The 16,901-nt window shown below is 39.1% G+C and overlaps 1 protein-coding gene across 8 annotated transcripts in view; it reads right to left on the bottom strand.

Annotated features, from left to right (window-relative positions):
- Positions 1-16,901, bottom strand: part of RERE (arginine-glutamic acid dipeptide repeats) — a 1,074,498-nt gene that overhangs the window by 465,145 nt on the left and 592,452 nt on the right. For 7 of the 8 annotated variants that reach the window (XM_053690444.1, XM_053690440.1, XM_053690438.1 and 4 more), the window contains one exon: positions 5,438-5,508. The exons of the other annotated variant lie outside the window; for it this stretch is intronic. In XM_053690444.1, coding sequence (XP_053546419.1) covers positions 5,438-5,508 — 71 coding nt within the window. The remainder of the gene's footprint in view (positions 1-5,437; positions 5,509-16,901) is intronic. 8 annotated transcript variants of the gene reach the window in all.

The raw sequence follows: 16,901 nt of genomic DNA, 5'->3' as shown, positions 1-16,901 counted from the left end.
CGCTGCCTGAAGAACTTTTCTACCAAAAACTGCTTCAGAAGAAGAAAATACATCAAAATGGTAGAATTTAGTAAAAGTATGCAAAGAAGACCAAGTTGCTGCTTTGCAGATCTGGTCAACCGAAGCTTCGTTCCTAAACGCCCAGGAAGTAGATACTGACCTAGTAGAATGAGCTGTAATTCTTTGAGGCGGAGTTTTACCCGACTCAACATAGGCAAGATGAATTAAAGATTTCAACCAAGATGCCAAAGAAATGGCAGAAGCTTTCTGGCCTTTCCTAGAACCGGAAAAGATAACAAATAGACTAGAAGTCTTACGGAAAGATTTCGTAGCTTCAACATAATATTTCAAAGCTCTAACAACATCCAAAGAATGCAATGATTTCTCCTTAGAATTCTTAGGATTAGGACATAATGAAGGAACCACAATTTCTCTACTAATGTTGTTGGAGTTCACAACTTTAGGTAAAAATTCAAAAGAAGTTCGCAACACCGCCTTATCCTGATGAAAAATCAGAAAAGGAGACTCACACGAAAGAGCAGATAATTCAGAAACTCTTCTAGCAGAAGAGATGGCCAAAAGGAACAAAACTTTCCAAGAAAGTAATTTAATGTCCAATGAATGCATAGGTTCAAACGGAGGAGCTTGAAGAGCTCCCAGAACCAAATTCAAACTCCAAGGAGGAGAAATTGACTTAATGACAGGTTTTATACGAACCAAAGCTTGTACAAAACAATGAATATCAGGAAGAATAGCAATCTTTCTGTGAAAAAGAACAGAAAGAGCAGAGATTTGTCCTTTCAAAGAACTTGCGGACAAACCCTTATCCAAACCATCCTGAAGAAATTGTAAAATTCTCGGTATTCTAAAAGAATGCCAAGAAAAATGATGAGAAAGACACCATGAAATATAAGTCTTCCAGACTCTATAATATATCTCTCGAGATACAGATTTACGAGCCTGTAACATAGTATTAATCACGGAGTCAGAGAAACCTCTATGACCAAGAATCAAGCGTTCAATCTCCATACCTTTAAATTTAAGGATTTCAGATCCGGATGGAAAAAAGGACCTTGTGACAGAAGGTCTGGTCTTAACGGAAGAGTCCATGGCTGGCAAGATGCCATCCGGACAAGATCCGCATACCAAAACCTGTGAGGCCATGCCGGAACTATTAGCAGAACAAACGAGCATTCCCTCAGAATCTTGGAGATTACTCTTGGAAGAAGAACTAGAGGCGGAAAGATATAAGCAGGATGATACTTCCAAGGAAGTGATAATGCATCCACTGCCTCCGCCTGAGGATCCCGGGATCTGGACAGATACCTGGGAAGTTTCTTGTTTAGATGAGAGGCCATCAGATCTATCTCTGGGAGCCCCCACAATTGAACAATCTGAAGAAATACCTCTGGGTGAAGAGACCATTCGCCCGGATGCAACGTTTGGCGACTGAGATAATCCGCTTCCCAATTGTCTACACCTGGGATATGAACCGCAGAGATTAGACAGGAGCTGGATTCCGCCCAAACCAAAATTCGAGATACTTCTTTCATAGCCAGAGGACTGTGAGTCCCTCCTTGATGATTGATGTATGCCACAGTTGTGACATTGTCTGTCTGAAAACAAATGAACGATTCTCTCTTCAGAAGAGGCCAAAACTGAAGAGCTCTGAAAATTGCACGGAGTTCCAAAATATTGATCGGTAATCTCACCTCCTGAGATTCCCAAACTCCTTGTGCCGTCAGAGATCCCCACACAGCTCCCCAACCTGTGAGACTTGCATCTGTTGAAATTACAGTCCAGGTCGGAAGAACAAAAGAAGCCCCCTGAATTAAACGATGGTGATTTGTCCACCACGTTAGAGAGTGTCGAACAATCGGTTTTAAAGATATTAATTGAGATATCTTCGTGTAATCCCTGCACCATTGGTTCAGCATACAGAGCTGAAGAGGTCGCATGTGAAAACGAGCAAAGGGGATCGCGTCCGATGCAGCAGTCATAAGACCTAGAATTTCCATGCATAAGGCTACCGAAGGGAATGATTGTGACTGAAGGTTTCGACAAGCTGTAATCAATTTTAGACGTCTCTTGTCTGTTAAAGACAGAGTCATGGACACTGAATCTATCTGGAAACCCAGAAAGGTTACCCTTGTTTGAGGAATCAAAGAACTTTTTGGTAAATTGATCCTCCAACCATGATCTTGAAGAAACAACACAAGTCGATTCGTATGAGACTCTGCTAAATGTAAAGACGGAGCAAGTACCAAGATATCGTCCAAATAAGGAAATACCACAATACCCTGTTCTCTGATTACAGACAGAAGGGCACCGAGAATCTTTGTGAAAATTCTTGGAGCTGTAGCAAGGCCAAACGGTAGAGCCACAAATTGGTAATGCTTGTCTAGAAAAGAGAATCTCAGGAACTGATAATGATCTGGATGAATCGGAATATGCAGATATGCATCCTGTAAATCTATTGTGGACATATAATTCCCTTGCTGAACAAAAGGCAATATAGTCCTTACAGTTACCATCTTGAACGTTGGTATCCTTACATAACGATTCAATAATTTTAGATCCAGAACTGGTCTGAAGGAATTCTCCTTCTTTGGTACAATGAAGAGATTTGAATAAAACCCCATCCCCTGTTCCGGAACTGGAACTGGCATAATTACTCCAGCCAACTCTAGATCTGAAACACAATTCAGAAATGCTTGAGCTTTCACTGGATTTACTGGGACATGGGAAAGAAAAAATCTCTTTGCAGGAGGTCTCATCTTGAAACCAATTCTGTACCCTTCTGAAACAATGTTCTGAATCCAAAGATTGTGAACAGATTTGATCCAAATTTCTTTGAAAAAACGTAACCTGCCCCCTACCAGCTGAACTGGAATGAGGGCCGTACCTTCATGTGAACTTAGAAGCAGGCTTTGCCTTTCTAGCAGGCTTGGATTTATTCCAGACTGGAGATGGTTTCCAAACTGAAACTGCTCCTGAGGACGAAGGATCAGGCTTTTGTTCTTTGTTGAAACGAAAGGAACGAAAACGATTGTTAGCCCTGTTTTTACCTTTAGATTTTTTATCCTGTGGTAAAAAAGTTCCTTTCCCACCAGTAACAGTTGAAATAATAGAATCCAACTGAGAACCAAATAATTTGTTTCCCTGGAAAGAAATGGAAAGTAGAGTTGATTTAGAAGCCATATCAGCATTCCAAGTCTTAAGCCATAAAGCTCTTCTGGCTAAGATAGCCAGAGACATAAATCTAACATCAACTCTAATAATATCAAAAATGGCATCACAGATGAAATTATTAGCATGCTGGAGAAGAATAATAATATCATGAGAATCACGATTTGTTACTTGTTGCGCTAGAGTTTCCAACCAAAAAGTTGAAGCTGCAGCAACATCAGCCAATGATATAGCAGGTCTAAGAAGATTACCTGAACATAGATAAGCTTTTCTTAGAAAAGATTCAATTTTTCTATCTAAAGGATCCTTAAACGAGGTACCATCTGACGTAGGAATGGTAGTACGTTTAGCAAGGGTAGAAATAGCCCCATCAACTTTAGGGATTTTGTCCCAAAATTCTAACCTGTCAGGCGGAACAGGATATAATTGTTTAAAACGTTTAGAAGGAGTAAATGAATTACCCAATTTATCCCATTCCTTAGCAATTACTGCAGAAATAGCATTAGGAACAGGAAAGACTTCTGGAATAACCGCAGGAGCTTTAAAAACCTTATCCAAACGTATAGAATTAGTATCAAGAGGACTAGAATCCTCTATTTCTAAAGCAATTAGTACTTCTTTAAGTAAAGAGCGAATAAATTCCATCTTAAATAAATATGAAGATTTATCAGCATCAATCTCTGAGACAGAATCCTCTGAACTAGAAGAGTCCAAAGAATCAGAATGATGGTGTTCATTTAAAAATTCATCTGTAGAGAGAGAAGATTTAAAAGACTTTTTACGTTTACTAGAAGGAGAAATAACAGACAAAGCCTTCTTTATGGATTCAGAAACAAAATCTCTTATGTTATCAGGAACATTCTGCACCTTAGATGTTGAGGGAACTGCAACAGGCAATGGTACATCACTAAAGGAAATATTATCTGCTTTAACAAGTTTGTCATGACAATTAATACAAACAACAGCTGGAGAAATAGCTACCAAAAGTTTACAGCAGATACACTTAGCTTTGGTAGATCCAGCAGGCAGTGGTTTTCCTGTAGTATCTTCTGGCTCAGATGCAACGTGAGACATCTTGCAATATGTAAGAGAAAAAACAACATATAAAGCAAAATAAATCAAATTCCTTATAAGACAGTTTCAGGAATGGGAAAAAAATGCCAAACATCAAGCTTCTAGCAACCAGAAGCAAATGAAAATGAGACTGAAATAATGTGGAGACAAAAGCGACGCCCATATTTTTTGGCGCCAAATAAGACGCCCACATTATTTGGCGCCTAAATGCTTTTGGCGCCAAAAATGACGCCACATCCGGAACGCCGACATTTTTGGCGCAAAATAACGTCAAAAAATGACGCAACTTCCGGCGACACGTATGACGCCGGAAACGGAAATGAATTTTTGCGCCAAAAAAATCCGCGCCAAAAATGACGCAATAAAATGAAGCATTTTCAGCCCCCGCGAGCCTAACAGCCCACAGGGAAAAAAGTCAAATTTTTGAGGTAAGACAAAATATGATAATTTAAAGCATAATCCCAAATATGAAACTGACTGTCTGGAAATAAGGAAAGTTGAACATTCTGAGTCAAGGCAAATAAATGTTTGAATACATATATTTAGAACTTTATAAATAAAGTGCCCAACCATAGCTTAGAGTGTCACAGAAAATAAGACTTACTTACCCCAGGACACTCATCTACATGTTTGTAGAAAGCCAAACCAGTACTGAAACGAGAATCAGTAGAGGAAATGGTAAATATAAGAGTATATCGTCGATCTGAAAAGGGAGGTAAGAGATGAATCTCTACGACCGATAACAGAGAACCTTATGAAATAGACCCCGTAGAAGGAGATCACTGCATTCAATAGGCAATACTCTCCTCACATCCCTCTGACATTCACTGCACGCTGAGAGGAAAACCGGGCTCCAACTTGCTGCGGAGCGCATATCAACGTAGAATCTAGCACAAACTTACTTCACCACCTCCCTTGGAGGCAAAGTTTGTAAAACTGATTTGTGGGTGTGGTGAGGGGTGTATTTATAGGCATTTTAAGGTTTGGGAAACTTTGCCCCTCCTGGTAGGAATGTATATCCCATACGTCACTAGCTCATGGACTCTTGTTAATTACATGAAAGAAATCAATTCATACAGTACATCTATTTAGCTCCATATAAAAACAAGAACCAGACGTCTAAAATGTGGATACTCAGACTATTAAGACAAATAGTTAATAAAAGCAAACTTACCAACTTGAAGTCTTGGATGCTACATATGAAGTATGGAGTGTTAGATCTTCTGCTCTCAATATACACACAGTCTAAAAAAGAAAATGAGAGAAAATTGTACAATGCACTTAATCCAAGAAAGTCTCCTTAACCCTTTGGAGGTGTAAGCAATGCATTTTACTCAATGTTAAAATAACCATTTCTAATTAAAATCCCTTAAACATGTTATTTGTCCTGGCTGTTGGCTAAATACATGTGTTAATAGAAAATGCCATTCTGATTACAAAACTTAATAAGCAACTCGCAAGTCCTACAGCAGGGGAGAGAATTAGAATCTGAAATCAAATGTTAAAGGGACATTTTACACTAGATTTTTCTTTGCATAAATGCTTTGTAGATGATCCATTTATATAGCACATCTGGGAGTGTTTTTGTAACAATGTGTAGTTTTGCTTATTTTTTATAACATTGTGCTGATTTTGGAAGGGGGTAAGGGGTGAGTGTCTTCACTTCCTTTTTTCCCAGCCTCTTTCACTTGGTGTCCCAGCCTAACCTCATCAAAAGTGCAATACTGGGAGTGCCTAAGTAAGTTTTCATACTAGGTTTTTAGATCAGTATCTGTGCATATTCTTCTTTATAGAAGTTTATATTACATGCAATTATATGGAAATGGGTGTATACTGTCCCTTTAATGTAAAAGATCTGTGAGATATCTAGAGCACTGGTTTTCAAACCTGTCCTCAAGCCTCCCAAACAAGCCAGGTTTCAGCATTACCTTGGATTAGAGCATGTAAAATAACCATGTTGACTAATCAGCTGATTATTTCAACCGTGTTCTAGTTCAGATATCCTCAAAATATGGCCTGGTAGGGAGGCCGGAGGACAGGTTTGAAAACCAGTGATCTAGAGCCGGACAAATTCCATGAACCAGTGTGCATTCTAGTCAAATCCCACTATTCATATGAATCTGTCTAGAACAAATAAAGAAGGCACCTTATGTGCAAATCAATAGGTCAACAACATGAATCACCAAGCTGGGGAAACAGGGGACTCACATCTCGTTGCAGCACTCTGTTGTGCTTATAGACACCAGCTGGAGATGCACAGTGCTCCAATTCACTGGCCCAAGGCTGCTAAAACCGATGAAACCCTCTGAGAAACGGTTCTTCACATCAAAGTAGCTGAAACTGATTCACTGTACACTAATAAATGGCTTCCTCTGAGAAACGCGTTGCATGTGGGGGTATTACCTATCAGTTATCTCTCAGCATTTGTTGTACAAACAGTTTTTGTGTATTTTTAATAAATGTGAGATTTTTAAATAACCGTTTATTAGTGTACAACTGAATCAGTTTCAGCTACTTTTTGTTTCTTTAACAATCTGGGACAGTATCACCATATTTGTGAGGACATGGTGCTATCAATTTTGTTATATCTCTGTTATATATAACTTCTTCTGTTTGTCCAAGTTTTAATTTGGATCATATCTGTATATACACACACTGAGGCAGGGACTAGCGCCCCTGGCGTTGTGACTATATAATTCGTTTTGTTTTTTTTTTAATATGAATTAGTGCAGCCTTCCAATAGATTAACATATCAACAGAGCCTGAACTTAATTAGAGCACAAAAACACCTTGTTTATTTTAATTGGTTTTCAATTATCAAATTCCACCCACAACTTCCCTAATCTGGACTTGAGTCTGGAGACGACAGGTCTTGCCACAGTGAAAGTATATGCAAAAAAGTTTTACTTTGTATAAGTAAATTTGTATTATCAAATTTTGCTTCATTTTCTTGGTATTCTTTGTTGAAGTAGTAGTGCTGCACTGGGACCTAGCTAAATACAACTGTTGAGCTAATAATAAGAGGCATAAAGGGCAAGTCACCAACCACAAGCTAGCTCCCAGTTGTGCATTGCTGCTCCTGAGCCTACCTAGGTAAGCATTTCAACAAAGGATACCAAGAGAGCAAAGCAAATTAGATAATTTGATTAAAATTGTATGCTCTAACTGAATCATGAAAGAAAAATGTCTCTTTAAGCAAGTGTGAAGTAAGATGTAACTTGTTTGTTAAAATGTAATGTTTAGAATTGTTTAAAATATCTAATGTAGAGGAGAACTTGAATGAACACTCAATTAAAAGTAAACTTTTATGATTCAGAAAGAGCAGCAGAATAGATTTGCATAATCAACAAATGCAAGATAACAAGAGAATACAATAGCATTTACTCTGAATTTCAAATAAGTAGTAGATTTTTTTTCTAACACATTTCAAAGTTATGTATATTTCCACTACCCCTGTACCATGTGATAGTAATCAGCCAATCACAAATGCATATATGTATAGTCTGAGAATTCTTACACATGCTCAGTAGGAGCTGGTGACTCAAAAAGTGTAAATATAAAAAGACTGTGCACATTTTTTTTTAATGGAAGTAAATTGGAAAGTTGTTTAAAATGACATGCTGTATCTGAATCATGAAAATTTAATTTAACCTGAGCTTCCTTTTAAGACACTTTCCAATTTGCTTATATTATCAAAATTTGCCCAGTCTTTTTATATACACACTTTCTGGGGATCAAGCTTCTACTAAGCATGTGCAGGAACTCACAGGATATACATATACTAGTCTGTGATTGGCTGATGTCTGTCACATGATACAATGGGCCGGAAAATGGGAGAAAAATGTTTTGTCAGAAAAAATCTACTGCTTATTTGAAATTTAGAGTAGGTGTTAAATTATTGACTTCTTATTATGCACTTGTTAATTATTCTACTCCATTGAGTGGTCCTTTAAGGGACACTAAATACATTTTACAGGCATAGTATTGAAGTTATGCTCCGCCTCCCTCTAGTCATGGTTGCTACCATGTTGAAATCTATCTTTCACTACATTCCAGTGCTGATGTGTTTGCACATGTGCATTAACGCTCCTTCAGATACCTGCAGTGTAACCTAGGTTCCAAAATGGCAGCACCCATGATTAGAGGGATGTGCATGAAATGAATTTAGTGTTTAGTGCTCCTTTATCAGCAATGGGCAGAGACAATAATAAATTATGAAACCTCTACAGGTATTACATGTTTATTATACATTTTAATTATAGTGGTCTGAACCATAGAACATGTTCATGAATAAAAAACAAACCAAAATCTACATTTTATATTTATGGGAGCAATGTAAAACAAACTTCATCTAACAGTATGCTAAAGGTTTTGTCTTAAAGGGACATTTGCATTCAAAGGAGACGTAAACCCAGTGAAATTGTTACTTTACCATCTTATGCATTTTAAGAATAGAACAAGTTACAACATAGCAGTGCCCATACAAGTTTACACTAATTTCTTCAATATAATAGCTTTTTTTTAATTTTTATTCTGTATAGTATTCCCAGGTTAATCTTTGCTTCAAATAGATCACTACACTTAACATTTATATAAGTGTTTAATTACCCTTTAAGAGAAGCTTGAGTGCATTCTGTATGATTCAAAGGTGTAAATGCTTTTAAAACCATTTTTTATGCATATTTTACAATACAGGGATTAATTGTGGATATATACTTACCATGTCCATAATGTAATACCCTTTTAAAGGGTTACGTTATAAGAAAGATGACAAAAAAATTCTACCAGAATGAAAAAGAAAAAGCAGACCATTGTATCATCTGTATATACACAAATAAAAGCATACAGCAGATTGGGTGATGTATTTAGAGGTAAAATATGTTAAAGGGACAAGAAACCACAAAATTTCCTTTCATGATTTTGATAGAACATACAATTTTAAACAACTTTACAATTTACTTCTATTATTAAATTTGCTTCATTATCTTATTTTCTGAAGGAACAACTTTGCGCTACTGGCAGCTAGCTGAACACATCTAGTTAGCCAATCACAAGAGACAAATGTGTGCAGGCACCAATCGGCTGCTAGCTCCCACTAGTGTCGGATACATGCTTTGTCTTTTTCAACAAGGGATACTAAGGAAACGAAGCACATTTGAAAATAGAAGTGAATTTAAAAGTGTCTTAAAATGACATGATCTATCTGAATCATGCAACTTTAATTTTGACTTTCTTATCCCTTTATTTATTTTAACTAGTGGTATGCAAATTTAATGGCATTTGTTAACACTGAATGCTAGTAGAAATTTTCTATCTGAAACAAATACTTTCAAGTAAGAGGTGCTTTAGCACAATTAGTGTATACACTGAATCCAAACAGAAAAGACTGGAATGAGCCAGCTGCAAACTAGGGAGAAGCAGGAGATGTGGGGGATGGATAAATGAAGTGCACCATTATTGTTGTTATAATTTAAATTCGACACAATGGAACTCATCTTATGTTTACTTATAATGACATTCAAGCTAGTGATCTTTCTTGCATAGCTTATATAAATTGTGTCAGACACTACAAACATTGAGAAACCAGCCACAAAGAGTCAAACAAGTGTGTTTTACTTAAATTGTTTGTGACAAAAGGTCACAATTTAAGGTTGGAAGAAAGGAGATTTAATCTCCTGCAACAGAAACATTTTTTTCACTGTAAGAGCAATAAAATTGTGGAATTCATTACCAAAGGAGGTAGTGAATGCCAATACCCTAGATACATTTAAAAATGTTTTAGATATACTAGATAAGTGTTTATATATATATATATATATATATATATATATATACACACACACATATACATATACAATTAAAGTTTAATTTTGACTTAAATGGACATGAAAGAATTTTTTTCATTCATGATTTCAGTAAAACATACAATTTTAAACAATTTTCCAGTCTACTTCTATTATTAATTTTACTTAATTCTCTTGGTATCATTTGTTGGAGAAGCAATATACTACTGGTTTCTAACGGAACACATGGGTGAGCCAATGACAATCGGTATATATATGTACCAACGAATCAGCAGTTAGAACCTAGGTTCTTTGCTTCTCCTGAGCTTTCCTAGATAAACCTTTCAGCAATGGATAACAAGAGAAGGCAGCAAATTATAAAGTTGTTTAAAATTGTATGCTCGGTCTAAATCATGAAAGTCTAATTATGACTTTACTGTCCCTTTAAGTTTCCCTTTAAAGGGACACTGAACCCAAATTTTTTCTTTTGTAATTCAGAAAGAGCATGCAATTTTAAGCAACTTTCTAATTTACTCCTATTATTAATTTTTCTTCGTTCTCTTGCTATCATTATTTGAAAAAGAAGGCATCTAAGCTTTTTATTGGTTTCAGTACTCTGTACAGCACTTTTTTATTGGTGGATGAATTTATCCACCAATCAGCAAGGACAACCCAGGTTGTTCACCAAAAATGGGCGGGCATCTAAACTTACATTCTTGCATATCAAATAAAGATACCAAGAGAATGAAGAAAATTTGATAATAGGAGTAAATTAGAAAGTTGCTTAAAATTTCATGCTCAATCTGAATCAGAAAATAATTTTTTTGGGTACAGTATCCCTTTAAGATAATTGTTTCTAACTTATGTACTAGATGGTCGAAAACTGATTTTACTTACTCTTATGTACAATACTTTGTCTTATCCATTTCAAACAAGATGAAAAGTAAACAAAAATCATGCATAATATCAAATAAAATAAATAGAGTTGTCTTAATTAACAAGTCTGTATTAATTACGGAGCTCCAGAAACCACTGGCTCCTTGAATTTTACCCCTGGCTCACAACTTGTGGGGTTATTCTCCATATTATCGATATACAGATACCACTGTTTGGTAGGAATGTGCATTTGGATCGTGAGGATCCGAATGCGGAAGTAATGAGCTGCTCTTGCCCTTCGTATATTTTCGTGGCCAAATTGATTCCTGTAAAAGATCTCCACTCTAAGATCTCTGCAAATCCAGATGTTAGAGTGGAGATCTTTTACAGGAATCAGTCCAGGTACGAAAATATCTAAAGGGTACGAGCGGGTCCTTACTTCTGCATTCGGATCCTCACGAACAATCTAAATGAACATCCCTACTGTTTGGCTCCTAAAAGAATGCCTGGATTCTAAATATAATTACTGGCCGCTAAATGTTACACAGATTTGTTGACCCCTGTATTAATATACATGATATTAGAAGCAGATCAACAGGTTTTACAAATACCACAGTCTGGACTAAATAACATAATTTATGCTTACCTGATAAATTTATTTCTCTTGTAGTGTGTTCAGTCCACGGGTCATCCATTACTTATGGGATATATTCTCCTTCCCAACAGGAAGTTGCAAGAGGATCACCCAAGCAGAGCTGCTATATAGCTCCTCCCCTCACATGTCATATCCAGTCATTCGACCGAAACAAGACGAGAAAGGAGAAACTATAGGGTGCAGTGGTGACTGGAGTTATAATTTAAAATTTAGAACCTGTCTGAAAAAGACAGGGCGGGCCGTGGACTGAACACACTACAAGAGAAATAAATTTATCAGGTAAGCATAAATTATGTTTTCTCTTGTTAAGTGTGTTCAGTCCACGGGTCATCCATTACTTATGGGATACCAATACCAAAGCTAAAGTACACGGATGATGGGAGGGACAAGGCAGGAACATTAAACAGAAGGAACCACTGCCTGTAGAACCTTTCTCCCAAAAACAGCCTCCGAAGAAGCAAAAGTGTCAAATTTGGAAAATTTGGAAAAAGTATGAAGTGAAGACCAAGTTGCAGCCTTGCAAATCTGCTCAACAGAGGCCTCATTCTTAAAGGCCCAGGTGGAAGCCACAGCTCTAGTGAAATGAGCTGTAATTTTTTCAGGAGGCTGCTGTCCAGCAGTCTCATAGGCTAAGCGTATTATGCTACGAAGCCAAAAAGAGAGAGAGGTAGCCGAAGCCTTTTGACCTCTCCTCTGTCCAGAGTAAACGACAAACAGAGAAGAAGTTTGTCGAAAATCTTTAGTTGCCTGTAAGTAGAACTTCAGGGCACGGACCACGTCTAGATTATGCAAAAGACGTTCCTTCTTTGAAGAAGGATTAGGACATAACGATGGAACAACAATCTCTTGATTGATATTCCTGTTAGAAACAACCTTAGGCAAAAACCCAGGTTTAGTACGCAGGACTACCTTGTCTGAATGAAAGATCAGATAAGGAGAATCACAATGTAAGGCAGATAACTCAGAGACTCTTCAAGCCGAGGAAATAGCCATCAAAAACAGAACTTTCCAAGATAAAAGCTTAATATCAATGGAATGAAGGGGTTCAAACGGAACACCCTGAAGAACTTTAAGAACCAAGTTTAAGCTCCATGGAGGAGCAACAGTTTTAAACACAGGCTTAATCCTAGCCAAAGCCTGACAAAAAGCCTGGACGTCTGGATTCTCTGCCAGACGCTTGTGTAAAAGAATAGACAGAGCAGAAATCTGTCCCTTTAGTGAACTAGCGGATAAGCCCTTTTCTAAACCCTCTTGCAGAAAAGACAATATCCTAGGAATCCTAACCTTACTCCATGAGTAACTCTTGGATTCACACCAATATAAATATTTACGCCATATCTTGTGGTAAATCTTTCTGGTAACAGGTTTCCGAGCCTGTATTAATGTATCAATAACCGAATCCGAAAACCCACGCTTTGATAGAATCAAGCGTTCAATTTCCAAGCAGTCAGCCTCAGAGAAATTAGGTTTGGATGGTTGAAAGGACCCTGAATTAGAAGGTCCTGCCTCAGGGGTAGAGACCATGGTGGACAGGACGACATGTCCACTAGGTCTGCATACCAGGTCCTGCGTGGCCACGCAGGCGCTATCAGAATCACTGATGCTCTTTCCTGTTTGATCCTGGCAATCAGTCGAGGTAGCAACGAAAAAGGTGGAAACACATAAGCTATGTTGAAAACCCAAGGTGCTGCTAGTGCATCTACCAGCACCGCACCCGGGTCCCTGGACCTGGATCCGTAACAAGGAAGCTTGGCGTTCTGGCGAGATGCCATGAGATCCAGATCCGGTTTGCCCCAACGACATATCAGTTGAGCAAATACCTCCGGGTGGAGTTCCCACTCCCCCGGATGAAAGGTCTGGCGACTTAGAAAATCCGCCTCCCAGTTCTCCACGCCTGGAATGTAGATCGCTGACAGGTGGCAAGAGTGAGACTCTGCCCAGCGAATTATCTTTGAGACTTCCAACATCGCTAGGGAACTCCTGGTTCCCCCTTGATGATTGATGTAAGCCACAGTCGTGATGTTGTCCGACTGAAATCTGATGAACCTCAGCGTTGCTGAGGCCAAGCTAGAAGAGCATTGAATATTGCTCTTAATTCTAGAATGTTTATCGGGAGGAGTCTCTCCTCCTGAGTCCACGATCCCTGAGCCTTCAGGGAGTTCCAGACTGCTCCCCAGCCTAGTAGGCTGGCATCTGTTGTTACAATCGTCCAATCTGGTCTGCGAAAAGTCATTCCTTTGGACAGATGAACCCGTGACAACCACCAGAGAAGAGAATCTCTGGTCTCCTGGTCCAGATTTAGCAAAGGGGACAGATCTGAGTAATCCCCGTTCCATTGACTTAGCATGCATAGTTGCAGCGGTCTGAGATGTAGGCGCGCAAATGGCACTATGTCCATTGCCGCGACCATTAAGCCGATTACTTCCATGCACTGAGCTACTGATGGGCTTGGAATGGAGTGAAGGACACGGCAAGCATTGAGAATCTTTGATAACCTGGACTCCGTCAGGTAAATCTTCATCTCTACAGAATCTATAAGAGTCCCTAGAAAAGGGACCCTTGTGAGTGGTAACAGAGATCTCTTCTCCACGTTCACTTTCCACCCATGCGACCTCAGAAATGCTAGAACTATCTCTGTATGAGACTTTGCATTTTGAAAACTTGACGCTTGTATCAGAATGTTGTCTAGGTACGGAGCCACCGCTATGCCTCGTGGTCTTAGTACCGCCAGAAGTGAGCCCAGAACCTTTGTAAAAATTCTCGGGCCGTAGCTAACCCGAAGGGAAGAGCTACAAACTGGTAATGTCTGTCTAGAAAGGCAAACCTTAGGTACCGATAATGATCTTTGTGAATTGGTATGTGAAGGTAGGCATCCTTTAAGTCCACTGTGGTCATATATTGACCCTCTTGGATCATGGGTAGGATGGTCCGAATGGTTTCCATCTTGAACGATGAAACCCTTAGGAATTTGTTTAAGATTTTTAAGTCTAAGATTGGTCTGAAGGTTCCCTCTTTCTTGGGAACCACAAACAGATTTGAATAAAACCCTTGCCCCTGTTCCGTTCGCGGAACTGGGTGGATCACTCCCATCACTAAGAGGTCTTGTACACATTGTAGAAATGCCTCTTTCTTTACTAGGTTTGTTGATAACCTTGACAGATGAAACCTCCCTTGTGGAGGAGAAGTTTTGAAATCCAGAAGGTATCCCTGAGATATAATCTCCAACGTCCAGGGATCCTGTACATCTCTTGCCCAAGCCTGGGCGAAGAGAGAAAGTCTGCCCCCCACTAGATCCGTCTCCGGAAAGGGGGCCCTGTCTTCATGCTGTCTTAGGGGCGGAAGTAGGCTTTCTGGCCTGCTTGCCCTTGTTCCATGACTGGTTGCCTTTCCAACCCTGTCTGTAACGAGCAGTAGTTCCTTCCTGTTTTGGAGCGGAGGAAGTTGATGCTGCTCCTGCCTTGAAATTACGAAAGGCACGAAAATTAGACTGTTTGGCCTTTGATTTGGCCCTGTCCTGAGGAAGGGTGTGGCCCTTACCTCCAGTAATGTCAGCAATAATTTCCTTCAAGCCGGGCCCGAATAAGGTCTGCCCTTTGAAAGGAATGTTTAGTAGTTTAGACTTAGAAGTTACATCTGCTGACCAGGATTTAAGCCATAGCGCTCTGCGCGCCTGTATGGCGAATCCGGAATTCTTAGCCGTAAGTTTGATTAAATGCACTACGGCATCCGAAACAAACGCATTAGCCAGCTTAAGGGTTCAAATCTTGCTCAAAGATTCATCCAATGGTGCTGTGCGAATCGCCTCTTCCAGAGACTCAAACCAGAATGCCGCTGCAGCAGTGACAGGCGCAATGCATGCAAGAGGCTGTAATATAAAACCTTGTTGAACAAACATTTTCTTAAGGTAACCCTCTAATTTTTTATCCATTGGATCTGAGAAAGCACAGCTATCCTCCACCGGGATAGTGGTATGCTTGGCTAAAGTAGAAACTGATCCTTCCACCTTAGGGACCGTCTGCCATAAGTCTCGTGTGGTGGCATCTATAGGGAACATTTTTCTAAATATCGGAGGAGGGGAAAAAGGCACACCGGGTCTATCCCACTCCTTGCTAATAATCTCTGTAAGCCTCTTTGGTATAGGAAAAACGTCAGTACACACCGGTACCGCATAGTATTTATCCAGCCTACATAATTTCTCTGGGATTGCCACCGTGTCACAATCATTCAGAGCCGCTAACACCTCCCCTAGCAACACACGGAGGTTCTCAAGCTTAAATTTAAAATTTGAAATTTCTGAATCCGGTCTCCCCGAATCAGAACCGTCACCCACAGAATGAAGCTCTCCGTCCTCATGTTCTGCAAATTGTGACGCAGTATCAGACATGGCTCTCGTGTCATCGGTGCGCTCTGTCCTTAACCCAGAGCTGTTGCGCTTGCCTCTTAACTCGGGCATATTGTATAATACTTCTTTCATAACATTAGCCATATCATGTAAAGTGATTTGTAAGGGCCTTGATGTACTTGGCGCCTCAATCTTACGCACCTCCCGAGCGGGAGACGAAGGTACTGACACGTGAGGAGAGTTAGATGGCATAACTTCCCCCTCGTTGCCTGGTGATAATTTCTTTATCGGTACAGACTGACTTTTATTCAAAGTAATATCAATACAATTGGTACACATATTTCTATTGGGCTCCACATCGGCTTTTAAACATAATGAACAAGCAGATTGCTCTGTATCAGACATGTTTAAACAGACTAGCAATGAAGCTAGCAAGCTTGGAAATTACTTTCAATAAGTTTACAAGCAATATAAAAAACGCTGCAGCGCTTTTTTTTTTTTTTTTTTTTTTTTTTTTTTTTAAAAACACAGTTGAATAACAAAGAACTAATTCAGTTATAGTCAACAATTCTTTAAATGTATTAATTAGCAGAGGATTGCACCCATTAGCAAAAGAATGATTAACCCCTCAGTACCCAAAAACGGATATCAAATTAAGATTTAACGCTTATATCACAGTCAAATAAACTGTCACAGGTCTGCTGTGACTGATTATCTCCCTCAAAAACGAATTTTGAAGATCCCTGAGCTCTCTGGAGACGTCCTGGATCAAAGAGGAAGAAGCAGGAAGAATGTGCTAGAATTTTAACTGCGCAACAAGGCGCTAAAAAAAGGTCCCTCCCACTCCTATTACAACAGTGGGAGACCTGATATAACTGTTTCTATGCAGAAATATACGTTAGCCATGTGGAAAAAAATCATGCCGAAAAAGACTTATCACCAAAAGTACCTCACAAAACGATTAACATGCCAGTAAACGTTT

This window comes from Bombina bombina, chromosome 8 (genome assembly GCF_027579735.1).
Source record: "Bombina bombina isolate aBomBom1 chromosome 8, aBomBom1.pri, whole genome shotgun sequence".
NCBI lineage: Eukaryota > Metazoa > Chordata > Amphibia > Anura > Bombinatoridae > Bombina > Bombina bombina.
This window is presented reverse-complemented; position numbering and strand designations above follow the sequence as displayed.